We start from the raw sequence: 27,203 nt of genomic DNA on the forward strand, positions 1-27,203 counted from the left end.
CACAGGGAGGAACAAAAGGAGAGTTTGATTCAGACATGTCGTTTGCTGGAGATGTTGGCTCTTCGTTTCTTCGCATCCCATGGATGGCCTTTTAGTTTACGGATTGGCTTTCAATCATAATGTTGTATGCTCTAAACTTATTGTGAGAACGTGGTGTGGTTGCTACTGCGTGTAATAAGGTTGGTCTGATACCCCCTCGATGAGGAGGGTGAAGCCTGATATTCTTTTCCATTATCTAAAAAAGCATCCATGCTGAGTCAAAAACTTGAACCAAGTGGACAAGTTCACCCAACAAACCTGACAAACTAGCTAAGTTCATAAAAAGAGTAGCATCATGTATCTTCCTTTTTTTATCCTTATTATATCACTGGCCACCTTCAATGCTTTCCCGTTTGCAAGCACAAGAGGAACGACGTGACATGATATTATTGGAAGTAGCTAGCAGATTTGTAGATTAAAGATGACAAAGTCACAATGTAACTATGGTCAACGCGAAGCCTCAGTGTTAAAATAAGTCACTATGTTCGCCAAGAGGGTATAAATATTCTTAATTAATCTCTAAAAAGAGAAACGTTAGATTTTATGAAGATCTAATGGTCTAAACTAACTCATAGAATCCGTATCAAATACAATTAATAATTAAGAGCCCTTGCTTAATACAATTAGTAACTAGCTAAATTTGGTATTCCAAAAAATTAGGACTTGATCAAAGAGTACATGATGAATACAATTAGAATAACTAAATTAAAAATGAAAAAGAAAAATTAGCCCATGATAAAACAATACATATTGAATATGATTATATAACGGTCTACACTAACTAAAGAGTCTATATCAAATACAGTTAATAACTAGCATAGTGCTCATGCGTTGCTATGGGTAATATAATAGGCCTACGTAATACCATCAGCTTTATTCATATACAGGCCACGTCGTGATTGAACCAGACATTGACTGTCTGTTTTGGGTTCCAATTGGTTCCAATTGATTTGTCCGGGTTCCGATACAATTCCAATTGACGGATAAAGAAAACATTACTTGCTTTAGAAATAGTAGAAAATAACAAATTTTAGAATTAAAAATGAAGAAAAATAGGATATGACCAAAAAGTCCATACCGAGTATAATTAGTAAATAGATAAATTTGGAATTATAGAAATAGGGAAACTCAAGAGTCAATATCAAATACAATTAATAAATAGCTTATTTTGGAATTAAAAGATTAAGAAAAGTAGGATATGGCCAAGGAGTCCACGCCAAGTACGATTAGCAAATAGATAAATTTGAAATGGGCTATTGATCTGTGTTTAAAATTGCATTGAAAAATTAAAGATTAGAAAACAATTAATTTTTGCAAAGTATAATTAGGTGACAAGTAGACACTAGATGTGTCTCGTCGCAACCTCATTAAATAGTGAAATGAAATTGTTGAAGATGAGAATTGAATGTATTATGCTACTTTTAAAACAACAAACAAACTCATAACTTATATTATAGAAGATGCAGTCATACATAGAGGCACCCCAAAGAGGAGCCAATTACAAATCTGGTCAAGTGGCCAGACAGACACAAACACCTCCACGTATCACAAAAGCGCTAACTCGAGTGAATCCAAGCGCAAGCTACAAAACACTGTCAACACTGGCTTGAAGCTCGCCAGCGAAGGCTACCCGAGGCGCAGTGGCATCCAAAGGGGCCCATAATGATGCTTGGAGCCAGTGCGGGAAAGCCTGCCCGGAGGTTTGAAGAGGAAGAAAATCCCGTTGATGAAGACCAATGCCTCCGAGCTCCGACCCAAGGATGGAGGTGAAAACAGCGCCAATGAGTAAGCAGAGTCCTCAAATCCTGGAGAAGGCTTGCAACACAACATAAGGTAGAGATCCACGGGGACCAGGAGAGAAAAAGGCTCGCTGCATTAATAAACAAAGACCACGGAGAAGAGTTGAAGTAAACCGGAATCACAACAACAATTTGCAAGCAAAGACGGAATAAAATCATTCCGACCAAGAACATAAGCAAATCCACAGCATGACCAAGAAGATCTACGGTGACCAACTAAAATAAAAACTAAAACAAGCAGATTCAGGTAGAAATCTTGAAGCAAGAGAAAGGAGAGAGAAAAGAGGAAGGAGGAGGAATTGGTGGAGCCGAACCATGGGACTGAGAAAATGGAGGAACGGGCAGGAGATTTGGTTGGGCGGAGCAAAAGGAAGAAAAATAAGAGGGAGGGAAGAACCATTATTCGGATTCGCTCTCCAGCCACCACAATGGAGAAGACGATGAGAAAACCGGCAGCGGCGGTAATGGCCACAACAGTAGGGGAGTGGTGGCGCGATTGCCAAGCGCCCTTCTAAATACAACAGGCCATAGATAATATACCAATATACACTAAGAGAAGGGGACTGGCCCACCTCCCTCTCACCACTGGCGAGACACCGGAGGAGGAGAGGAAGGGGCCGGAAGCGATGGGATCTCGGTGAGCTACAATAGAAAGGGATGGAAGAGAATAAGAATGGGAGAAGCTTCACGCACGAGGGTTGTGAGCCTGCACTATACTATTTAGGTAGACATTACTTGAAATAAATGGTGGTTTAGTAATCAGAAAAAATTGGAATCCTACAACATTTTTTTATGAGAATGCTTATAAATACTTCGATCTATATGAACTACTCTCTCCGTCCAAAATTATTATTTTTCTATGAATCTAGATATAATATTTAGATGCATAACAAAAACTATGCGCATAGAAAAAGCCAAAATGACTGATAATTTGGAACATAGGGAATAATCAATTGATCTATGGGAAAATATTTAGGTTTATTTAGGTTGATTAGATCTTGAATTACAAAGACTATAAATAGTTGACAAAAATAGATGTGCCGATTAGATGAATCATTGAGTACAAAAAATATACAAATAAGTTTTAATAAAGAAAAGAGAATTGATCTAGTTTTTAGGTAAATCGGATCCGAAAACTATACACCACAGCTACAACGCCTGTAACTACACCTACAGCTATAGCCGATTGGATTGCACCCACTGGTCGGTTAGATAGAGATATCAACACAACCACACCACTCAAACTCAAGAATCTACCCGATCAGATTGGATCAACACGAGTTTTTCTTTTGCAACCATCACCTCCAGGCAAGCTCAAAGAGCACAAGAAGCAGTTAGGTGCCTCCAGCCATGCCACCATGGCCGCCACTGCCTGGTTGCTGCCAGCCAAGCCACCATTGTGTCACCGGCTTTCATCGAATCAAAACTGTTGCGGGCCACACCACCACGGCGTAGCCGACGCATTGACCGGAATGAGAAGACATCATAACAACACCTCCAAGGAGGTAAATGGCACCATCGTTTTGCCGGCAGGTCCAACATGGTTTTAGCCGGTGCTTGCCCACCTCCGGAACTAACGAGCTTGCCCTCCTCCTGCGGCGCCTCGCCAGGCCCGTGCGGCCGTGCGCTGCCTCCTCATCTGCGGGCGGCCAACTCGTCGTCTGCTGCTGCTGCTGGGGCGAAGGACGGAGCCGGAGTCGCCAAATCCACCTCGACGGACGGGCAGTGCGATGATCCGACGTCTATGGTAAGACGATCAAAGTAGAAAAACAGGACAATAGAGTGCCATGAAAAGTAAAAATGGAACCATTACATGCAAAGCAATCCTCTCGCTTCTGTGAAGGGTGGAGCGCCAACATCCAGCAGGTCGGTTCCTTTTTCTTTTGGCCAATGGAATATGTGTTCTTTTTTCTTTTGCTAATGCCAAATGGCATGTACGCTTGTTGGCATCATCACTGCACCAGCGATAGATGCCTGCTGTCGGTAAAGCTTCCCAAATACTACTCCCTTTTGTTCATTCATTACTCGTCGGCTCCTATCAAAGCAGAACTCCGGTCCATGCAAACGGCATGGATAATAATGTTTAAGTAGGAAATGCTGCAATCGGATCGGATCGGATCACATCGTGCCGCTCAAGGCCAGAAAAAAAAAATCACAATAAAGGCACGTGCACCTCGCACCTGCCATGCTCTGCTTTGTTTTGCCCATCTTTTTGCTGATCTTGTCGCTGGTCGCTGGCGCAAACACTGATAGCAACGTGAGTCACGTCTGTAGTACTAGTACTACATCCATGGCATCTTGGAATTTTTTTTTGAATAAATTGGCAACTTGGATTTTGTAGGAGGAGGGGGAGGGAATCCTCCTGTCGCTGGAGCAGCAGACGGCATCGGTTTGCCTGTAGCCGTGTAGCGTGTATAAAGGCAGTAGCTGTGGTCGAGTGCAGTGACTCAGTGAGAGGTGAGAAGGAATCTGAAAGCTTCGTTGCAGCAGAGAGAGTGAGTGTTACAGGGATGGCTGCACGGCGAGCTGCTAGGAATATGGGATTGCGGCTTGTTCAGGTCCTCCTCGTCGCGGTGGTGGCGAGAGCTCCTGCCGCCCACGCATGGCGCAAGGAGGGCCACTACATGGTGTGCAAGATCGCCGAGGTAATTGAACGTTGCTTTGAGGTAATTGTTGGAGATTCTGATCGGATTTATGATGAGCTGACAACTGCTGCGCGCGTGTGCAGAGCTTTCTGACGAGCGAGGCCTCGGCGGCGGTGACGAGGCTCCTGCCGGGGTGGGCCGGCGGGGAGCTCGCGGCGACGTGCTCGTGGGCCGACGACGAGCGGCGCCGGTACCCGTGGTCGGGCGCGCTGCACTTCGCCGACACGCCGGGCGACTGCCAGTTCTTCTACGATAGTAAGCGACCTAGCTAAGCTCTCCATCGCCGGCATTATCCCCAAACAACCTTAGCTTGCTGCTGCGTGTTGGGCCTGAATGTCTGGTGGTTCCTGTACTATATTTGACCAGGGGACTGCCACAACACGAAAGGGGAGAAGGACATGTGCGTGGTTGGAGGAATCAACAACTACACCGCAGCCCTGATGAACACGTCTGCTCCATGTAAGCTTCAATGTAATCATCTAGTACAAGCTACTCTGACGACGCGCATTGCATAAGTTGACACTGATAGCTCCTGACACTGCCACCAGTGGTTGATCCGACCGTAAGCCTGATGTTCCTGGCGCACTTCGTCGGCGACATCCACCAGCCTCTCCACTGCGGCAACACCGTCGACTTCGGCGGCAACACCATCATCGTCCACTGGTACAACGCAACGACCACCAACCTCCATCGCGTACGTTGAATCGACAAGCAGAACCGTCAGATCTTACATTCATGTGCTTAATTCTTCATGATCATGGCACATCCAGAATCAGACCAACACTTTCGCATGGTTTTGATAGGTATGGGATTTAGACATCATCGAGAAAGCCATGAAGGACTTCTACAACGACGACCTGAGCATCATGACACACGTCATCATGCAGAACATCACTGTAAGTATACAAAGGGCTCTCCGGCACTCCATAGCTTCACTCCAGCTTTCTCGCCATGCCAGTGCCAGGAACTAGCGAGTGATCGAGCTAGTTGCTGTCGTGCAGGAGGCGTGGTCTGAAGACGAGAGGGAGTGGGAGGCATGCTCTAGCCGAGCAAAGACTTGTGCTGACAAGTGAGCTCGTGATCTGCAACAAGCTTTGTTTATTTAGAAGTAAACCTGATGATATTCAGAGGCGGCTAATAACGGCTGAAAGCAAGTGCAGGTACGCTATGGAGAGTGCGCAACTGGCGTGCGACGTGGCGTACGCGGGTGTTGAGCAGGGCTCCATCTTAGGAGGTAGGCTCCGAAGACCAGATCAAATAATTTTGTGAACTTACTATTGAAATCTGACGCCATTCATCTGAAACTGGAAATGCAGACGACTATTTCTACTCTGCGCTGCCGGTTGTTCAGAAGAGAATCGCGCAAGGAGGGGTGAGGCTCGCTGCAATACTCAACAAGATCTTCGGTGAGAGCAGCAAGCCCCAGAGCAGTTGAACCCGGAGGCATTAAGGGAGAAAAAGGGCAAGGAGTTGGTTGCCATGATCAATCAGAATAAGATCGTCCTGTCTGAAAATGTTAATTCAGCCATTCACGATCACTGCTCTATCGGATTTACTTTCAGTTTGTCGGAGTTTCTTTCCTTGGGAACCAAAGGGATTTTATTTACGATGTAGATTTTGTGCGAAATTTAGTACTGTCACTCACTGTGGAGCGTTTCCTGAACTGGACACTTCTTGCGTTCCTCCAATTGGTGGATTCAGGGAAAGGTTTCAGGCTGCGACATAGATCTGGCAATTGCCAAGTGAAAGTGGCATTTTCCCAAAGAACGGCCAAGAGCAACATTAGCCTAACATTTGCGCAAGAAAATATGTGGTAGCAATAGTTGCAAGTCATGAGTGGTGCGAAATACATAATATGTACTTATAACTCTTCTTTACTACTCCCACTTTCCTAAATTATTACTTAGTCGTTTTGACTTTTCTAGATACATCGATTTTGCTATGCACCTAAACATGATATATATCTAGATGCATAGCAAAATCAATGTACAATCAAGTTGTCTTCTGTTAAGTAACTCAGTAATGTGTCCACAACCACGGTCCACGGTAAAAATAAACAAAGAAAGAGACAAGCCGAACCTTTTTTTTATCTCTATGTTACAGAAGAAACAATGGTCTATATGTTCTCGACACCAAAACAGAATAGAAATCAGAGCTCCAAAGACAACACTTGATGATACAAGTAAAAAAGAAGCAACCTCCTTTTGAATAAATCCACAGACAACAAGGTTTAGTCAATCACTGAGGTCGAGATTCATTCTTCCGCAGCAGATTAGTGAAGTGCGAGTCCAATGTGGATTGTAAATTCATGCACACCTAACATCCATGTTGAGTGCTTGAGAATGCCGATAAGGTGAGTTTACAATAGCTTCAGACCACCAGTAACATCATCGACCATATCTGCTGGCCCTGCCCAGTTGGAAAAGTGAGGTCAGCAAAAGAACACCAGTACGAATATAAAGAACATGCTAACGTGAATTGAATGCAACTTACCAAGAATGGCCATGACTGTTCTTGAATCTACAAAAAGTTTAAGTTTAGAGAAAAGGAAAATTCAATTAGATGTGGGGGGTGGGGGTGAGAAAGAAGACAATATTATAAGTTAAAACTTGAACAACTCACTTGGAGCAATCTGTGTTCTTCCAGCGTCTATGGTTATGTGAGTTGGCAGATTCAAAGACTTTGCTCTCCCCTGCAATCAAATCAAAAAGGGTAAACTTAAACACTCTGGAGTAAGGAACAAAAGTGATATGATAAACATAACAAAAGAAAAATCCGGAAAAGTTCATTTTTTTTTATCAAAACAGTGGGGAGTTCCCCGCAGAGAGCAATCAGCCAAATCATTGTCATGTTTCAGGGAACTAACAGGCAAGCTTTTAATTTCACCTTAAATTAGGTTAAAGTTGGAGCAAAAGATTTCTCAAAAAGAACGATAAAGCATCACACCATGCAAGTATCAAGTGCTCCATTTTTAGAAAATAAAGCAATCAATTCACGAAATGATAAAACTATTTCAGGATGAGGTATTATTTTCCGCTCATACGCATCTCATCATGTTCGGAACTCGGAAAAGCAGTTTCAATATAGTCAATATGCAAGAAGAAAGAACATTTACTTGTAAAACAAGCATATCTTCCTCGCTCTCTATTTTCACAACTACTTTAACTTGCCCACACCGTTCCCACCTGCAAAAAAATGAAAAGTAGAGAGTAAAGCAAATTTGGCATCTGTTTTGCTATTTAGTAGAATATGAAGTTGATCATTTGGAAGAAGCTTCAATCAAACAACATAAAAAGCTGTTACAGAGCAATACCTTCTTAGTGATTTTGGTGCTCTCTGTTGGAGTTTTTTGAACAGGCCAAGAGTTGCATGGCTACAAAAACAGAAAAAGGAAGCCAACACATACTTAAACAACACTCACACTTCAAAAAAACAAATAACAGACACGCAGATGTGATTATGCTAACTCTTTCACTGCTGAAGGTTATGAATGAAGTGCTGGAGGCAAAGATCAGCATCAATTTTGTGGCCTGGTAATTTAATTCATCAAAGCAAAATGTCCACATGTTTCATGGCCAAAATAAAGAGTGCATGTCATGTGAAATTGGCACAAATATTGAAAACGGTGACAATTCATTAAAAAACATTGAGAAAAACATCATTGATATTAACGATGCATTCTCTATGGAAAATGAAGTTGAATTGATGTCTGACTAAAGATGACTGACTAAATAATTATATTGGCTCATTTCCACTTTGTGGGAGGCAGTGAACTTTGGATGCCGGGTGAAGCAACAACAATAAAAGGTAACACTGATTTTGCTATCGGCACGCAACTGATGAAATTGTATTGGATGAGAGACTCAGATGGGATAGCTACAATTGCAAAAATGTCATGTTTCAGCCAAACAAACTACAGAATGGGTAGTGACTATATGAGTCTAGGCATCCAGAATAGGATAAAATATCCCCAGTTTCTCCATCTATCTGACTTTTGATGGGATGAATAATCGTAGACAACATTATGCACTTTCTTGTATTGTAGACACCATAAGCAAACCAGATGACAGCTACATAAAGATATCGTCTAATTCAAAATAGTGAATAACTGCCAGCACAGAAAGAAAAGAGATTGTCCCATGTGCCAACGAAATGATTTTTGTTCCACTAATCACTGTACTGACAAAACTATCAGTCCAGATTCCACAGTTTGTTCATTAGTAATACAATGTTTCATTCATAAGTGCGTGAAAGCACATCATGACCTAACTGCAACCTGTGGTAGAGACAAGACAGTCAGGCTTCGATGGATCTTATCGTCGATCAAACAACTTTGAAAACCGCATAGTGCACAACCTAAGTAAACATTTTGTGTGACTAGAGAGACTAGCTAGCTCGGTTCACTTCCTCCCAGTATATACCTGTCTCGAAATGACGCTACAGTGAAGGAAGGTCTCACCTGCATTGTGCAGCGATTTTCCCCTTCCCCATCTTCAAATCATTCCTGACGACCAGCACCTACCATCAAAGCAAAAGCCAACATAATTTGGCATTAGTGCCCTCATCGTGCACTAGAGTACCATCCAACAGATCAAAATAGTAGAATCATGAACCAAGTCTACAGTACCATCTTGAAATCTTCTATAATATCGGCGAGATTCTCGATCTCCAGGGGGCTGGCGGCAGCCTGAGCCTGGGCTCTCTTCGCCTCCCTGGCGGAGTCGGACTTGGTCACCACGTTCCGCGCCCAGAAGAGAAGCCGGAGACCGGTCCTCTTCTGACCGCCCGCTCGCTTCGCAGCACGGCTGCGGCCGGAGTTTTCGTCATCATCTTCTTCCGAGTCGTCCTCGGAATCGTCATCGGAGCCGCCCTCGGGGCTGACGGCCGCGGCGTGGCGGGTGAGGGCGAGGAGGTAGCCCAGCGCGAAGCAGCCTGCGGCCCCGGCGACGGCGGTGGCGGCTGCGGGGAGCGCGGCGGCCGTTGGGAGCGAGAGGACGGAGGCCGACGCGCCCATCGGGATCGCCGGCGCCGGTCACCGGCGGCGGCGGTGTTGCTGGTGATTGTTGGTTAGGGTGGGGTTTGGGGAAGCAAATAGATTCTGACCTGTGGGTCCGCTTGATCAGTGGGTGGCACCCTGCACATCGCGGAACAGGCTGCATTGGCGGTCGGCTAGATCGTCCGATTGGAAAGGAGAAAACGCAAGAGATTCCTTTGGTTTGGGCCATGCGGAATCCGAAGGCGCAGGTTTGAGCCCTATTTGGGCCTGCTTGCCAGTTGCCACTGAGCTGGGCCGATCCAGGAGCGTGCCATGCGTTTAGCCCAGTAGAGAGCTTTCCAGAGAAACCCTAATCCTTCTTGGTGCGGCCGCCGCATTTCCCTAGCCCCTTGCGCCACCACACAACCACCCGGCCGGGAGACCATCGGCGGCGGAGAAGATGGTGTCGTCGCTCAAACTCCAGAAGCGCCTTGCATCGAGCGTCCTCAAGTGCGGCAAGGGCAAGGTCTGGCTCGACCCCAATGAGGTCAGCGAGATCTCCATGGCCAACTCCCGTAAGGCCCCGCGCTGCTTCCTTTCTGCTCCGTCTCCCGCTTCGTACCCTACTCGCGCCGCGTTTCCCGTTGATTTCGCTCAGCTGTTTGGTGTCGCACCGGTGGGGGGTTGCGGTATTGATCTGCGGCGCTGCGGCGGGTCGGGATAGGTTAGTGATCGGGATTGGAGTTGCGACCTGTCCCCGGCGCTGATTACTTCTTCAGATCCGTTCGTCGGGGCGCAGCAGTTTGGGGAAGAAGATTAAAGTGGTATTAGGTCACAGGGTCGATGGGAGTGGGACTCTCCAATTTTTGAGGCCGCGGAGACCGTTGTCATAGCGTCCCGTTTTTGCGGCCTCACGGTCATGGGGGCAGCGTGGCTCGGACTTGATGTTGACGAGTTAGCTGCAGGCAAGTAGTGGCAGCTGTGGCGCTGACAACCTTGGAATCCTGTATCCCCTCTGCTAGCTCTGCCCCTGGATGCTTATGTGATGTCCATTGGGGCGAACTAGTGATTCAGATGGATGTTAGACTGCTGCATGGACTTCCATGGTGCTGATTTCTTTATTGGGATGGCACTCGTCAAGGTACTGAGTCAATAGTGTTGCTTATTAATGCATAAAAGATTTTAAGGTAGTACTTACTCCCTCCGTCCCAAAATACAAATCATCTTAGGAATTTTAGGACAACTTAACAAGAAGGTAAAATGACCATCTTTGCCCGTATATATTATCCATATTTGGCACTAATTGATTTTTGCATGCGCATGCACTTTCTAAATAGGGTAGGATGACTTGTTTTTTGGGACAAATTTTGAATCCTAGGATGACTTGTTTTTTGGGACGGAGGGAGTAGAAATTAGGTATATTAGCACTTGTAATACCTGCTGCATAGGCACAATTATCACGTTACAAAGCTTTTGCTAAGCTCTCAAAAGTTGGCATGCAAACAGATTTTCAGATCTTTCTTATGTGTCAATATATCTGTCTCACCCTTAGGTTGTAATTGATCCAGATATCGTATAATTATTTGTGTTCAGATAGGGTTCTTCACGCCATTTACGCCCATTCTTGACTAAAGTAACTAGTAAAATTCATATATTCTACTTTGTGCGAGAATACCAGAGTTATTATAATATGATTTAGGTATAGCTGCTTTAGTTTTGGATTATTATGTTGGTCTACACCGCCCTAACAAAGATATAGTCCTTGCTGGCAACAAACAGACTTCTGTTTTTCATGCATTCAAATGATAGTCATGCTATTGGAGTTGTTTTTTTTTTGTTCTACGCTATATTCTAACCTCTGAAAGGACACAAAAATCACTAATGTTTTAACATGAGAAACCTGCAGGCCAGAACATCCGGAAGTTGGTCAAGGATGGTTTCATCATCAAGAAGCCTCAGAAGATCCACTCCAGGTCCCGTGCAAGGAGGGCACATGAGGCCAAGCAGAAGGGACGTCACTCTGGATATGGTATGTTTATGCAGTAGTTATTTACTCATTTTCTGAGTTCTGTGTATGCATAGCTCGTTTTTCATATTTTTTTTATTTTTTATGTCCTGTAAATATATTAAACTTATCTCTCTCTACAGATAAGCGCAGGGGTACCAGGGAGGCTAGGCTCCCCACCAAGATTCTGTGGATGCGGAGGATGCGTGTTCTTAAGCGCCTGCTGCGCAAGTACCGTGAAGCCAAGAAAATTGACAAGCACATGTGCCATGACATGTACGTGAAGGTTAAGGGTAACATGTTCAAAAACAAGAGGGTGCTCATGGAGAGTATCCACAAGTCCAAGGCTTAGAAGGTCAGAGAGAAGACACTTTCTGATCAGTTTGAGGCCAAGCGTGCCAAGAGCAAGGCAAGCCGTGAGAGGAAGATTGCCAGGAGGGAGGAGAGGTTGGCCCAGGTAAGATGTTGTCATCTTGATTCAAACTTGTAATCTGAGACTGTGTGGACCTGCTTATTTGTATATGATGTTGGAATGGCTGTTGTGCCCTGTGCACTACTGCACTACCAAATTTGAGCTGCCCTATAGTTGTTTCTTGATCAGAAAGATCAGTTAAAAAATAGTACAATCTGAAAATTTTATTAATTTTTTTTCCGTTTGGCAATATAATGAGACATGGGTTTGAATGCATCCAGTTTTATGTCTGCCAAGTTATATGTTTTGACTTGTCATTTTTTTCTAAACTGATTTTTTTTATTTACATGTTTCTTTCCTGAAAGGCTTAGATATTTTCATATATCTTATGTGTTGTTCTTTTGTTTGTATTCCTTGTTGAAATGTATGTTTTATCTTTGTATAGGGCCCAAGGAAACCTGCAGCACCAGCAGCTGCGGCTCCAGCGCCAGCTGCAGTGTAAGTGTTCGGGCCTTTCACATGCTAGTTTCCTGTATTGGATATATCATGTTTCATTGACATGTTTTTGACATTTCTCCATGTCACAGGGCACCAAAGAAGGCCAAGAAGTGAAGGATAGATCAAAAAGCTTTACCTTTCTGGTATCAGGACTAGCCTCCTTTTGGAGCCCCTCTGAGCTGTGTTTTGCTGTTATATATCCTAGTTGTGTCATGACTCAGGGCATGTTTGGCACAGCTTCGCCGGAGCTTCGTGCTTCAGTATTTGGTACTGTAGCATCACTATTCTGCACTATTCTATGATGTAGCAAGAAGCCAGTGCGCAAGCCGAGGTTCAAAATGAACTGGGAAAGGAATGAAGCCGGTGAAGCTAGCAAAACGAGGCTATTGTGGTTAAGGCTGAAGCAGCCTAAGCTGTGCCAAAGGGGGCTTCAATATCATCGCTTGTTTGTTGCGATGGATGATGTAGTGGACTTGATTATGAAGAGTTTTTTGGAACAAATTATCACGGAATCAAGTTATGCGTTCATGAAGCCTAGTTTTATATAGGTAATTGTGGTTTTGCTTGTTCATCAGCGATTCCAATGATTAACTCCCGTGTTGGTTTCGACCGAGGTCATCGCCTGACCTGTCATTTATCCTGTTTTGCTTATCTGTGTTGTAATTTGCTATCCATTTATCGTTAATGGTGGTTTGTCACAGCGAAACGGCAATGCTTCTTTTCCAGGGATTTAATCTCTTTGGTTGTCGTCCCCTATGTTAGTGTTGCGTTGTCACATTTTTCAGCAAATTGGCTTGATAGGAAGCTAAAATGGATGCTGTAGCAGCATTCTAACGCTGCTGACCTCCCAGCTGCTGGTGGTCTAGTTTATGCAATTCAATTAGGACTAATCACCTAGAGGAGCTATAAATTTGCACTGATATGGTAGCTCTTATAAGGTTTTCCATGATACTAATCTTGTGCATTTTGTGATGCGCTTGATGCAAATATCAAAGGTTAGATACAACTATAATTCAATATCCGCTGAAACAGGCAAAAAGTACAAAATTGAAGCTTGGTGTCCTCATTTGGACAATTTACACGGGTGGCTCGTCAAGAGTTCAAGACCTTTAGACAGCATCGCAATTTGGAGAGCACAAGCTGAGAGAAAACAAAGCTTGTGGTTAGGAACTCGCCGTGCACATCGGTTTTGCTCCTTGTGTGATCAGGAAAAAGAGATGGCCGCTGTGCTTGCATACTGCAGCTTCGCCAAAGAGGTTTGGGCATGCATGAGGCAATGGGCTAATGGATCAGTGAAAGCGACTTGTGCAAATGTGGTCATTGAAGGCTGGTGGAAAGAGAGTCTTTGCAATCGCTTGCAAAGATACAGAGAATAAACATTGCAGCATGGCTAATGTACACGATATGGAACTTATGGAAGGAGAAGAATCCAAGGGTTTTCAAGGGCAACCAGGCTTCACATTCGCAGGTCTTCAATTTCTGTGGACCTGCAACGTGTCAATTTTCTTGTTTCCGAAATTTTAGTCCCTAGCTAGTTATTCATGTACTAATCATCAAACCGGTAGTTGGAATGACGCGCTCAGCATCCAAAACCGTGCCCGTATTCGTGAGGATCAAACGAGATCATGACGCGGTCGGCGCAGGCCCAATGATGATGAAACAGCATCAAACTGGTTGTGCTAAGACCGTACTAACCCGGTACCAGCAAAAGATTCATGGCGCCTTCTGACAAACGGAGGCCCGGGCATCGGCACGGGACTGCAGCGGCGTCAAATCGATCCATCGCTGGACGGCGTACGTACACGACGACGCAGACCGAGCCACCGAGGAATAATGGAGGAGGAGGAGATGATGCACGGGCGATGCGCACTGGTCACTCGTGCACGCCCCCCTTGCGTTCGTGCCGTCGTGCGTGGCCCTGCTCGATCGGCGCTTGTTTTCCGAGGACGCGACACTGGTCGCTAGCTAGTCAGGGTTGTGTTCACTGTAGCCACGGATCATCCGTACATGCGCTGTGGTCGTTTCTCTTGACTCTGAGAGTGCGCAGGGCGCACCGCACGTAAGTGCTCGGATCTGATGGGACCGACGGATCCGGCACGACAGAGACCGACGACGCACTAGTACGTTCTCGTGCCCTGCCACTGTCAGCGACGATTATGGAATAGAGGTCATCTTCTTCCTTGATCGACGATCATTACGGGATTTTGCTTTCGCGCGGCGGCAAATTAAAGCAAGGTGGCAAAGTGGCGTGCGCAAGGACTGACAGCGCCCTGAATTCCCTAGCTAGCTAGGCCATGTTTATTTTCCGGCCGGGCGCGTGAGAGGAATCTTGGCGCGAAAGGCCACCATGGTTGATGTTGCCGTAGGCCTTGCTAGAGTATTGTTGCTGCTGCTGTCTTGAATACTCTGGACGCGGTGATCTCCCGGTCTTGGAGTAGTAGCATGGTAGAGATGGTATACGGATCACGACGATCCAGGAGTAGTAGAGAGTGTGTGTTGTGAATTCAAGCACAGGAAAATTAAAGATCGAAAAATGCTATGGTCGTGGTCCTGTCGTTTGCGATACTGTGGCACACACCTCATCAGCAGTCGTCAACAGGGTTAACCAAACCGGTGGGAACCGGTCCGGCCCGGTTTCGGTTTGGGCCGGTACCAAACCGGCTCAAATTCAAAATTCAAATTTAAATTTAAAAAAAATGAAAAAATTCCAAAAAAATTGTAAAAATACTTCAAGGTGCGACCAATCTAATGCTGTCAAATTTTTCCAAAAATTCGTCCTTTTAGTATAGTTTGCGGGTATATGAAATTAAATCAAAAAAGAAAAAGAAAAAAATGGGCCGGCCCATTAAGGCCCACCGCATATGGCGACCGGTAAACCGGTCAAACCGGAAAACTAATTTTAAACCATCGGATTTTTTTGTTAAAACACCGGTAACCGGTCAAACCGGTCGGTATACCGGTCGGAACCGGTTACACATGTGCTTTTGAATTTGGATTTGAATTCAACCAGTTTCTACCAGTTTCCGATCAAACTGGTTCGGTAAACCGCTACCGGAGGGCGGCGGTTTGACCGGACCGGTCGGTTTTGTAAACCCTGGTCATCAATTGGGTCTACAGCATGCAGCCAGCTGATCCGGACCGGAGCTGCAGCAATGCTGCACATACGCGATGACACCGGGCACCACGGGACCGGAAGCAAACCGCCAAGGACTAGAGAACAACACGCGGCTGGAGGTTATTTTTGCTTAATTTACTATCACTGACCCTAAGAAAAAATACTACCAGTACAGTGATGCTAACGCTAAGACAACGAAGGAAAATCAAGCAAGGATGGAAAAAAGGCAAGTAAAATTGGATTTTTTTTTCCTTTTCCAATATGTTCTATAGACTGACAATAGCACTGTGCAAGTATATCCTCGCTTTCATTTTCAACATGACAGGGCGCTCTGCCCCAACTGTGCAAGTATATCCTCGCTTTCATTTTCAAATGCTGGTTCCGGGGATGCAGTACGAGCTGTACAACTGTGCACTGTAGTCCGCAAGGCAAGCAAACGCCCACATCGAGATGCTGCTACATGCCAAATACCGTACTGGTTGGGAGGAATCTTCTCCGAGGCGGAAAGGCCACGGCTATCCACTTTGGCCTCAGTTTGATTCGCGGTAGGATAGTAGCATGCTAATAAATAGTGATATTTTGACCACTAATTACGGTATCAAATAAAACCAGTTTACAAGGCCAACTCCAGAACCCCGCGCTAGTGACTCTGAAGAATCTAATAAGGTCTTTGACCGTGCGATTAGAGAATGGTTACTGTAGCATCACTATAGACTTCATTTAGTACTTCATGCATGCAAGATTTTTTTTTCGGAAAACATACGCACTAGTTTTGTAGTTTTGCCTAGTTGTCCCGGCCCGCACCGGTTGGACGAGCCAATCTCAAGTTTTTATGCTAAAAAACATGGATTTGGACATATGCATGAAGTACTAAATAAAATTTATTTAAAATTTTTTTTATATGAATGGGCTGTAAATCGCGAGACGAATTTAATAGGCCTACTTAATTCATGATTTGCAACGGTGATGCGACAGTAACTATCCACTAATTATAAATAAATCATGCATTAACTAGGCTCATTAGATTTGTCTCGCGGTTTACAAACCATCCCTGCAAAAAGTTTTATAAATAAATTTTATTTAGTACTCCAAAATAGTAAAATTCTGATTAAAAAATTTTGACTAAAAGAACTAAACTAGCCGTGTGGGCATGTAATTTGGCACGACCGGCAGCTAGGCCATGTTCGGATATCGGCGCCGTGTTTAGTTCCAAAAATCAAAATTCCAAAAAAAAATCGGTATTTGTATGGTGACTTAAATCTAGACGAAATAAAAAACGCATTGCGGCTGCTGCCTGTAAATCGCGAGACGAATCTAATGAACCTAATTAAGCTGTAATTAGACGCTAAATTGCTATAATAATGCTATAGTAAATAATATCTAATGATAAATTAATTAGGCTATTCGTCTCGCGATTTATAGACGAGTTATGTAATTATTTTTATAATTAGTCTATGTTTAGTACTTTAAATATAGAAAGATGTCTTTTCAAAAATTTTACGGGAGGCAACTAAACGCGGCTCCAATGGACCCCTACCTAGGCGCGGTGACCTAGGTCATCTTCTTCCTCGCTCTCAAATTTGCTTTTGCGCTGCGGCAAAGCAAAGTGGCGTAGTACGGATCATCAGCATCGCCTTGAATTTGGGGTGTGTTTAGATGTTTTTGACGCAAATTTTTGGAAAAGAATCTTACTATTTCGGAGCACTAAATAAAATCTATTTACAAAACTTTTTTACACAAATGGGTCGTAAATCGCGAGACGAATCTAATGAGCCTAATTAATCTATGATTAATTCACAATTAGCGGACAGTTACTGTAGCACCACTGTTGCAAATCATGGATTAAGTAGACTCACTAGATTCATCTCGCGATTTACAACTCATCCGTGCAAAAAGTTTTACAAATAGATTTTATTTAGTACTCCATTCATGTGTCCAAACATTCGATTTGATGTTTTTGAGTGTAAAATTTGGGGAAACATTCTATGTGTCCAAATTCATAATTTGGTTGTCTTGCTCTCATCACCAGGCCATGTTTTCCCAAAATTTTTGGGTGTGTTTAGTTGGTGAAAAAATTTGGGTTTTGGTATTGTAGTATATTTTATTGTTATTTGATAAATAATATCCAATTATAAACTAATTAGACTTAAAAGATTCAACTCATGCTAATCAGTCAGACTGTGTAATTAATTATTTTTAACTATATTTAATGCTTTATGTATGTGTCTGAAGATTCAATGTGATGAATACTGTGCAGAAATTTTTGGAACTAAATAGGACCAAGTGAAAGTTTATTTGCTGCATCATCAGCCGGTTTCTGATTTGATGCGGCGATCCCGGGTTCCGTCACATCTCCAGCAGCGGGTGCTGCCGATCAGTAACCGCGGCCATCGCCCCAAGAAGTCGTTCCTTGGATGACGATTCAGGTAAGCGAGTGCTCCATCGGTCGGCCGGCGTGTTCTTGAAATCAAGACAAGAACATGAGGCGTAGGGACGACTCTACGAGGCTACGGCGACATTAATCGGGGATTAGCCAGGCTCGACAACAACATGAGGCCATGTACACTGTACAGTACTCCCACGCACAGCATGCAACCGCGAAGAGTTTTTTCCTAGAAAAATGGCAGTGCGATCCAACTCACACTGCAGGAGGGGAGGTCCCTTTCTTGGTTGCTGTCTGACATGGTGCCGGTCATTGTTCAGCTACCGTTTGACGGTTTGCGCATTGTGGGCCGGGGCCCATGATAGGTGCCCTGGCTTCAGCTTTGGTGCGAAATGATCCACGCATGCTGGTTTTTTGTTAGACAAACCCACTGTACTGTGCATCAAAAATAAACGATTGGTTCATTACCTCTGCTAAATACTGGATGCAGCTGAGCTTCGCCCGTCTGCTCGGTCTTCGGCCGGAGTCGTCCTCACCAGAGGAGGGTGAAGACGAAGGCGACAATGGCGACGAAGAGGAGGATCCGTCGTCGCTGCGCTTCCTCTTGAGCTCATCGCTATTCGGGCTGCGAATCTTCTGCATCACGTACGGCGGCAGGTCCTTCCGTCGTACGTGCTTGACGGCCACCGCCAAGCCGGGCCTCCAGAATCCGTACGTGTACACGTCCTGCAAGAACTCCTCCGTCGTCGCACGGAGATCAAACTGCGGCTGCTGCTGCTGCTGGTGCTGTGGCGTCGACAAGCCCACGAAGAAGGACGACGTGCACTGCAGGCCGCGGGGCTCGGCGTCGTAGGCGTGCGGGCTCTGGTGGCAGAGCAGCTCGCCGGCCGTGTCCCGTTCGACCTTGGGCACCAGCTGCCGCAGCCGCGACTCCACCCACCCCTTCCACTCCCGGAGCTCGTCCTCGCCGCGCGCCACCGTGGCGTCCACCTGCAGGTAGCTCTTGTGCGCCCTGAAGAACGGGAACGGCTGGAACAGAGCGTCCCAGCCGCGGCCGCCGCCGGCGACGAAGTATTGTAGTATCGTAGCAGGGCCGTACCGGCAAATTTGGGGGCCCTGTGCGAAACAATGGACTGGGCCCTGGTGACCTAGTGAAGGATCATGAATACCAAGCGATACCAGTCGGCAAGCGCGATATGCTGTGTGAAAGCACAAATGTTAGAAGTCGCACGAGCGCGATGTGCTGTGTGAAAGCACAAATGTTAGAAGTCACACGTGTGACTGATAGTTAAATCATCACATAAGGCCCAATAACTATTTTTTGTTCTGGAAATTTTTTTGTTGCTGGAACAATTGTTATTGTTTGGGCAACAAATTTTTTTCCCCGAAAAAAAGTTTGTTCTAGCAACAAAGCATTGCGGGGTCTGGTTTATTAGGCCGATTTTATCTCCAAAACACGAAATCTTGAAGAGGTTGGGGTGCTGTGACAGGTACACTTGAGATCACACACGTGACCCCCAAATAGCACCCATGTAAAAAAAAGTGGCAAGTGATACGCCTACGGCGATTTATCTTTTAGGAGCAATTGGGCTATGTTTTGCCACAAATTGGGTCAAATAATCAACTAAATTAAAATGTTTGCATGACTATATCTAATATATATCTAATATTTTGGGGGCCCTTCGAATTCGGAGGCCCTGTGCGGTCGCACGGCCTGCACGTGCCCAGATACGGGCCTGTTAATCGTAGTTTTCCCATCGTGGGGTGTTTAGTTCCCAAACACAGAAAAAAAATTTGGGTGCCACGTCAATGTTTGACTAGATATCGGGAGGGTTTTTCGAACACTAATTAAAAAACTAATTTCAGAACTCACTTGAAAACCGCGAGACGAATTTTTTGAGACTTTTGACCGCATCATTAGCACATGTGGGTTACTGTAGCACTTATGGCTAATTATACACTAATTAGGCTCAAAAGATTCGTCTCGTCGTGTACATCCAAACTGTTTAATTAGTTTTGTTATTTAATTATATTTAGTGCTCCGTACATGTGTTCACAAGGAGGTGAAAAATTTTGGGTGAAATCAGGGTGGTTTGCGTGGAACCGGCCAGCCGGCCAGGCGCTCTGTACCAGCATGTGGCGCGGACACGCGTCCCCGTGGTCCCCCGACGCCATGTGGCCGACATGGTGGGCCCCGCACCGGGTACAGCAAAACGTACGGCCTTGTTTGGATGCGCGCTAGGATTCTAGCGCTAGTGAATAGTGCCACTTTGACTGTTAATTACAGTGTCAAACAAAGTCAGTTTACAAAACCAACTTCAGAACCCCCGCGCTAGTGACCCTGAAGAATCTAATGAGGCCTTTGACCGCGCGATTAGAGGATGGTTACTGTAGCACCACTGTAGCAAATCATCGATTAATTACCGTCATTAGATTCGTCGCGAAAAGTTACACCCATCCCTAAAAAGGTTTTGCAAATAGACTTCATTTAGTGCTTCATGCATGCGAGATTCTTTTTTCGGGATTTGTGCGCGCTAGAATCCTAGCGTTGCCAAACAAGGCCGTAGCCATGCGTGGAGAGTAGTACCGTATATCGAACGCACGTGCGGATAGCATGGGAAGCTTCGCGGCTGGTCTATTCCTTGGTCGTCGCCTCGCGCTCTGTCACCTTCGCGTGGGCCCGCCTTGCCTCCCGGTTTTCTCTTTTCGTTCCCGGTCTCGATAGCGGGGCTTTTGCGAGTTTTTGAAGCACGCCAGGCCGCCAGGTTCAGGTTCTTGCTTGCTTCGACGAGATACTCCGTGTTTTGATTTTAAACAGAACTCCCCGTTTTTTTTTTTGAATGTTTAGACTATGAATTAATCAAATGATAGCTGGCACCCGATCCGATGGACCCGACCTGAGAAAAATTCGATCCGTCAAATGTACGGACCAGACTCGGCCCAACACTTATTTTTGACCAAAAAAAACTAAAAAAACCAACCTAACTCAACCCTTCGGTATATGAGATTATTAGTTATCTTTTCTATTTTTGATAACTTTTATTTACACGTGTTAAAAATTTTATTTTTTATTACATTTTGTATATTAACTTATACATTATACATTAGTAGCAACTTATACGTAAAATTGGGTTTAACATTTATTGAAGTAGTTGCTACAATATATTATACATATATAAGTTGTCTATATGTAAGTATCAGCTTTCGTGCATAGCATGTAAAATAAAAGTAGACACAAAAATAAAATCTGTTATACAGGTAGAAACTTATGTATACATATTGTAGCAACTTCTTCAATAATGTTGAAGCTCAAATTTACACATAAATTGCTACCTGCGTAAAATATCTTCAAAAATATATGTAAATATGATCTAGTTTTGTTCATCTTATGTCTAAAACACAATGATGCAATTGGTATTCAAAACGGAGCTCATACGAGCACAATAAAATATTCTATGGAAAAACTTGATTAAAAAAGAAAGACACGCAAAATGAGGGAGAGAGATGCGAGAGAGGCGGAAGACCGCGTTTAGACCGTCCACAGTGGAAGAAGCAAATGAAGGAGCAAATACACTGTTTGACACTGTAGATGCACTGTTTGGCACTGTAGACAGAGAGGACGTGGGAAACGAGGAGGGAGCAAATTTGCTCTTGCTCCCTCCGCTGTGGTCAGCCTTATAGCAAGCCGTGACCGGGCCACCGTACGGTCACGCAGTTGTGCGTTGGCGCGACCTGTCGCTCAACAAACTTACTGCCCACAAAAAAACAGAGAAACCTTTATTTCCTTTGCGGATTGACAGTGAGAGGGTGAGGGAGGTCGATTGATTATGCGTGCACAGCCTAGCTACTCGATCACTCACACAGGCCCAGCACAACCTAAAGGCAGCACAGAACAAACGCCGCTAGGGTTCTTTAATCCCCAAGGCTAACTAATAATCTCGGATAGGTTTACTTATTAGCTAGGGACGGCCACGAGCTGCGCACTCTGGCTAAATTAATTTTGGCTTGGGCGATGGCGAGTTCGTACACTTTGCGTGGACGGCAGTGGGGGTAATGATTCCCGCTGTCCCTAACCACTTCGGAGGAATCTTTTGCCCACCCGAGAGCAAAGCGAGCGGCGGATTCTTGCGAGTTTTCTAACCGCTGTTTGTACAGCTATATATTATACAACTCGTCCAAAGTCCAAACACACGTTTCAATTTCAAAGTTTTAACTTGCAAGACATCACGCCATTAAGGGGACACTACAGTGTTCCCGCCAAATTTCTTAAACAAAACTGCATGTGTAGACAAGAGCTCACGTGGATCGCTATAAGCTCTCCCGCGAACAAACTAATGCAATGCATGGTGAGATCTGTTAGCCTTTTTTTTTACTTTAGTAAAAAGCTCTTGTAGATGCTAGATAGGGTAGGGTCTTAGACTATGTTTCGAGTACGTTCGACGCACCGGAAAAAGTGAAATGATTACGCAATTTATCTTTCCCCCCACTAACCACATTTACAATTTGTTGCTAGCCTCAGCTAATGGGCTACAGTAAAAGGTTTAGAAATGAGGGTTCAAATAAAGTTGAGTCTGACCTAACTTGAAAGACACTTCCGGCTTTTTGTCTTTTTGGTTGAAAACTATCCGAGTCTAGTGTACATTAACCAAAAGCTGGGCGACGATAATTAATAACGGGTGCCACTGGTCACTGCCATGTGCTTGATCTGACTTTGTTAATTTGTTTTCCGAACGGCAGCGTTGGTAATGACTGTGCATGTATTGACACTGGAAACCAACTGAACTGGTGGCTAGGGTCCTATTTTAAACTCAGCATTGGCGCAGTTTGAACGTATACCTTCGTCAGGAGGGCGTCCATGTTTTCAACAATTACTAGCCGCTCGATCGGTTTTTTCTGCTGTACGGTGTCTTTCTTCTGAGGTCCGGTGTCATGTCAATGTCATGGTGATTCTCAAATCTCGTTGACGAATTTGCAGGGAAACATCTGCCGCACTGCTTCTGCATTACTTTGCAAGATCGGTGCGAACAAGGCAATGTACCAAACACATGCTTCGTGTCGCTAGATGATGAATAAATCACGCTAATCCTTGACGGCATGTAGTTTATATTCTTGTCTACAATCAACCGATCAATAAAAATTACGATTATGCATGTGGTCCAATCCAAGCACCAGAGAAGGCGTGGAGCAGAGGCAGAGGCAGAGTCAACTCCTGTCCATCAAGAGCAGAGGCAGACGCAGAGGCAGAGCCGCCCGGGCCGATGAGCACCAGTATTGTCTTCTCTGTCTGTTGTGTTCTCCCGGGTGGTGGTGCTCACAGTGCGGCACGCACGCACGCCTGCCGCCTGGACCCGTGGTCTCGTCTCGTCTCATCATTCGCAACTTCGCCGGCTCTGCGAGGGTCAACAGCTCGCCGGGGCGACACGGCACCACCGCCGCGCGCGGCCGGCCTCTCGCCTCGCCTCCGTGTTGCTGTCGGTCGGCTGGAACGACGGATCGGACAGCTCATCGATCGCCACCTTGCACGCACCTGCTGCCGATGCAGCGCCATGCCCATGCCGGCCAGATCAGCACACGACAGCAACGGAGACATGGATGATGCAGCGGTGGTTGCCGGAATGATTCGCCGTGGGAGCTTTTTTTTTTCTGGACGGAGGGGGGGGGGGGGATTATTTATGAGATGCAACCTTGCTTTGGCCCACCGGCACCGGCCATGTCCCCTTCTGTCTGTCGTAGAGCAAGAGCCCTCTAGCCCGTGATCAGAGCGCGTGGTTTAATTTAACTCGAGAAAATCCAATAGTTCCTTCTCTTCCTCTGTTGAATGGCGTCTACAAGCAGGCTGGGACGCTGGGAGGTGGGTAGAGTAGAGGTAGAGACGCGGTCACTCCATTTCGGGAAGTAATTGACTGCTGGCCACCCGAGCAGAGGGGAGGTGATGGCTTCACAATCTTACTCGACGCTCAAAATTATATAAATTAGAACCCAATCCTTTTAGGATCTGATTCTTAGACTATCTAGACAAAAATAAAGATCTTTTACCACCCCTAAGTAGAGTACTAGAGTGGGATCTGATCGGACAGCAGGCCAGTTTGCTTGGGTAAACAACCACAACCCTCTGCACCTTTTCCGGTCATCTCTTTCTTTCCTTTTCGTCGGCAGACATGGCGCGTCCCACCCGTCGGTGGCTCGACATGACGTGGCATCTATCCGCTCCGTGTCTAGCGGTAGCGACTAGCGAGCGTGGTAGTCGCTTGCGCATCTCGTTACGTTCCATTCCGAGATCTGGCGTAAAGTGTCAATTTGAGTCCGAAATGAGTACTTAAGATGCGCGCATGGAACGAACGAAAGAGCAGCTCATTACGTTCCAAATAGTGGTACCAAAACCAAAAGTTTCATGTGACTTGTGAGCCCAAAGCAAAGCCAGACGCATGGGAATTGGGAAGTCATCCTAGTATGCTGAGGATCCGGGTGATTCGGGCTAAACTTCTTGACCACTCAAACCTAGATCCTGCGCATTTGGCCACTGGCCACTAAACAACAAGAGTGATTGAGTGAAGCCTCTTTTACAAGGCAACTCACGAACTTTTCGCTTTTTTTTTCCGTGAAAAATCCCAGTGAAATTCTGGTATACCTGCTATAAATAGACTTACTGAAAAGGGTTTTCTCGTTTGTTAGACTAAGTTTCTCCGATTTGACCGAGGGTGAACGGAAAAGAGAAACAACCTCTATTTCTAACATCTGACTTATTTTACCTAGCTGCATGGGTGCGCTGCATCCAAACCACATGCAACTAGTTTCCACACTTAGTAAGATCCGTTTTGTTCACAATATCATAGTAGTGACGTGCGATACTCTTTTTTTTTTGTCATTACGCGTAGTTGTAGCGGAGAAAAGAAATAAAGCTAGGTGGTATATAAATAACATGTCTTGCTACGGATCTTGTACAAGGTACAACCCTTTTGCATCCGACCCACGGTATTTTTTGAACGAACGGCACTCGACAAGTGCGTTTCTATTGATATAGCAGAAAAAATACAAGATTATGTCCCTGGGAGTCCATAACCAGGTAATAAAAGAAAAAAACAAAGAACACCACAAGAACAAACCGCGCGGGTTGGATTGGAGCATCAACACACGCCGAACTCAAACTACTCAAACAACCCAGACCGGTCGGATTGGGGCATCGACACAGTCGCACAACTCAACTCTAAGCCAACTCCGCCCGGTTTAGAATTAGCCCACGCAACAAATACAACAGAACCAAAGCCCGCGGCACACCCCGAACCATCCACACTCATGTAGTCGCCGAGAACCTACAGCCGTGACCCGCGTCGATAGGGAACCTAAAGATGTAGACCACACCGCACCGGGAGGACCACCGCCATGCGGGGTCCATCGCCACCGTGCCGCTGCAACACCACCCACCACCTGACGGAGTGAAACCACCGAAACCGGACCTCTCAAGGCTGCCACGCAGTCGCCACCACAAAAACACAACACGCTGGGGCCTTGCCACTTCCGCCGTTGGACCTCACTCCAATCGCCTCGAAGAAACACCACACGCGGGGGTCTCGCCACGCCCACCATAGTACTCCACTCCACGGTTCCGTCTCCTTTATCGCCGTCGAGGGGGGTGAGCAAGGTTGCCCCACGTTCGTAGGTCTCCATCTAAGCTGAACTGCCGCCGTAGGCCGGCCTCACCTACTTGCTTCGCCCACACACATGACCTCCACCTTCGTGCCAGTAAGCCGAAGAAGTCGCTTGCGCCATCTTCCGATGATGTACCACACCGGAAAGCCCAGCCAAGCTGAGCAGACCGCCGCGGTCCGCTGCAAGCCAAGCTGTCCCATGATGCCGATGCCACAAGCGCCGTCCTTCGACGCAGTCCCCCGCCGCTCTGACAATTGCCAAACAACGTCAGCCGCCGCGGTCCGCTGCAAGCAGCCAAAACCGACAAACATGTGACAACCTCCGACCACCACCAAAGCTGCGAACGCCACAACGAGAGTGCGGCAACACCCATTTAGCTTGCCACGCGACGGAATAGCCAACACCATGGGTTAGGAATACCTCAAGCCTAGATGGGCCTCGAAAGACGACGCCTCCAAGGAGGTCACGACGCCAAAGGCGCCGCCGTCGCTCGTCCAAGAACTGGACCGGGTTTTCACCCCGAGAGCCCCGTGTAACAAGGTTGTAGCTCCACGATAACGCCCTAGGGCACCATCGTCATCTCTGCCAACAAGAATGCCGGCAAGGGGTTTCGCCCGGAGCTTCCAAATCCTCACTACCCGATCATGGCTGGGCACTCCCGGACCACTGACACGGCAGCCCATCCGGAGCGGCTCTGCCGCCGCGCCTCCACACACCATGCCACTGACCTCCACCTCCACTGCGCTCATTGCTTAGAGCTTCTCACAACAACGCCAAGCTGCTCCGCAGGGGGGTGCAGTCCCCGCCGTGGCCCGCCACTTCCAGCACCGGCGAGCGCACGGCGCCACGCCTGCGTCGAGGCCGACGTCGTGCCCACCAGCACCCGCGCCGAGGCCAGCACGGCCCCCTACGCAGCCACCGGGGGCCCATGTCGTCGCCGCCGGCACGATGTCGCGGGGGTGGCTTCACGGCCGCAGCTCCACCCCAGCCGCAGCACCACGCCGTCGTCGCCGCCGGCACGATGTCGCGGGGTTGGCTTCACGGCCGCAGGTCCACCCCAGCCGCAGCACCACGCCGGCATCACCTCCCCGGGGCGTCGCCCCCAGCTCCAGCTCGCCATGTCAGGCCACAGCCGCCGCACGCGCCATCTCGCGTCCCCAACGCGCCGAGCCCAGGCAACGCCGATGCAGTGCCGGCCGTCAGATCAGACAGCAAGAAGACCGGATCCACTCACGGCAGCCCCGGGTCCACGCCGTCGTCGCCCCGGTGCGCCACCCGGCCATAGCCACCAAGCGCCGTCCCGCACCGGCACAGGGGGCCCCCGCCGCCGCCTTGCCCCGCCGTCGCCTTCCTCGCCGGCCGCCGGGCTTCCGGAGGCCCGCTCAGGCGACGGCGAGGGAGGGAAGGGGAGGTGGCTGGGTCTGGGGCGGCGGCACGAGGGAGCCCCCGGTCGCTTTTGGGAGCGACGCGGGGGGAGAAGATGCTGTGGCGGCGCTCTGTTCAGCGACTTAATTCCGACCCACGGTATGACCAAGTGAAATTTCTTCTTGCTTTGGCCGCATGCAACGCTAATGAAAACAATAACTCTTGCAGCTAATATACATTTATAATAATCGCCAATAACTTATAGTCTAATAATCAACCGTGGCAAAAAAAAATCGCCGAAATAATCCTGTAGGAGTAGA

General features: G+C 46.6%; 2 protein-coding genes and 1 pseudogene across 3 annotated transcripts; 2 read left to right on the forward strand and 1 right to left on the reverse strand.

Annotated features, from left to right (window-relative positions):
• The first annotated feature begins 3,879 nt into the window (after positions 1-3,879).
• Positions 3,880-6,363, forward strand: LOC120681795 (endonuclease 2-like). Of its 2 annotated transcripts, none has more exons than XM_039963404.1 (9): positions 3,880-4,095; positions 4,180-4,483; positions 4,567-4,738; positions 4,850-4,954; positions 5,032-5,177; positions 5,287-5,379; positions 5,485-5,552; positions 5,644-5,717; positions 5,800-6,363. In XM_039963404.1, the coding sequence occupies exons 2-9, from the start codon at positions 4,349-4,351 to the stop codon at positions 5,916-5,918; spliced, it is 912 nt and encodes a 303-aa protein (XP_039819338.1). In that variant the 5' UTR covers positions 3,880-4,095; positions 4,180-4,348; the 3' UTR covers positions 5,919-6,363. The 2 variants fall into 2 exon arrangements, with proteins under 2 accessions (XP_039819338.1, XP_039819339.1); XM_039963405.1 differs by having other exon boundaries at positions 3,901-4,095; positions 4,850-4,942; positions 5,800-6,356.
• A 173-nt stretch (positions 6,364-6,536) lies between these two features.
• Positions 6,537-9,608, reverse strand: LOC120681796 (peptidyl-tRNA hydrolase 2, mitochondrial-like). Its single transcript, XM_039963406.1, has 7 exons — positions 9,111-9,608; positions 8,943-9,001; positions 7,797-7,856; positions 7,599-7,668; positions 7,106-7,175; positions 6,977-7,003; positions 6,537-6,892 (listed from the first exon to the last, which is right to left on the reverse strand). The coding sequence occupies exons 1-7, from the start codon at positions 9,495-9,497 to the stop codon at positions 6,843-6,845; spliced, it is 723 nt and encodes a 240-aa protein (XP_039819340.1). The 5' UTR covers positions 9,498-9,608; the 3' UTR covers positions 6,537-6,842.
• A 44-nt stretch (positions 9,609-9,652) lies between these two features.
• LOC120681798 lies at positions 9,653-13,079 on the forward strand (annotated as a pseudogene).
• Positions 13,080-27,203: the final 14,124 nt, after the last annotated feature.

This window comes from Panicum virgatum, chromosome 7N, assembly GCF_016808335.1.
Source record: "Panicum virgatum strain AP13 chromosome 7N, P.virgatum_v5, whole genome shotgun sequence".
Classification (NCBI taxonomy): domain Eukaryota; kingdom Viridiplantae; phylum Streptophyta; class Magnoliopsida; order Poales; family Poaceae; genus Panicum; species Panicum virgatum.

What these genes read in the sequence shown, in the direction of transcription:
- LOC120681796 (XM_039963406.1), bottom strand. Translation starts at nt 9,497, where the DNA reads ATGGGCGCGTCGGCCTCCGTCCTCTCGCTCCCAACGGCCGCCGCGCTC. An exon ending in AAAATCGCTGCACAATGCAG is followed by an intron (nt 7,857 to 8,942) that starts GTGAGACCTTCC and finishes CTGTTTTTGTAG; the next exon opens with CCATGCAACTCTTGGCCTGT. An exon ending in AAGATATGCTTGTTTTACAA is followed by an intron (nt 7,176 to 7,598) that starts GTAAATGTTCTT and finishes ATTTGATTGCAG; the next exon opens with GGGAGAGCAAAGTCTTTGAA.
- LOC120681795 (XM_039963404.1), top strand. Translation starts at nt 4,349, where the DNA reads ATGGCTGCACGGCGAGCTGCTAGGAATATGGGATTGCGGCTTGTTCAG. An exon ending in TCATCATGCAGAACATCACT is followed by an intron (nt 5,380 to 5,484) that starts GTAAGTATACAA and finishes GCTGTCGTGCAG; the next exon opens with GAGGCGTGGTCTGAAGACGA. An exon ending in GCAAAGACTTGTGCTGACAA is followed by an intron (nt 5,553 to 5,643) that starts GTGAGCTCGTGA and finishes AAGCAAGTGCAG; the next exon opens with GTACGCTATGGAGAGTGCGC.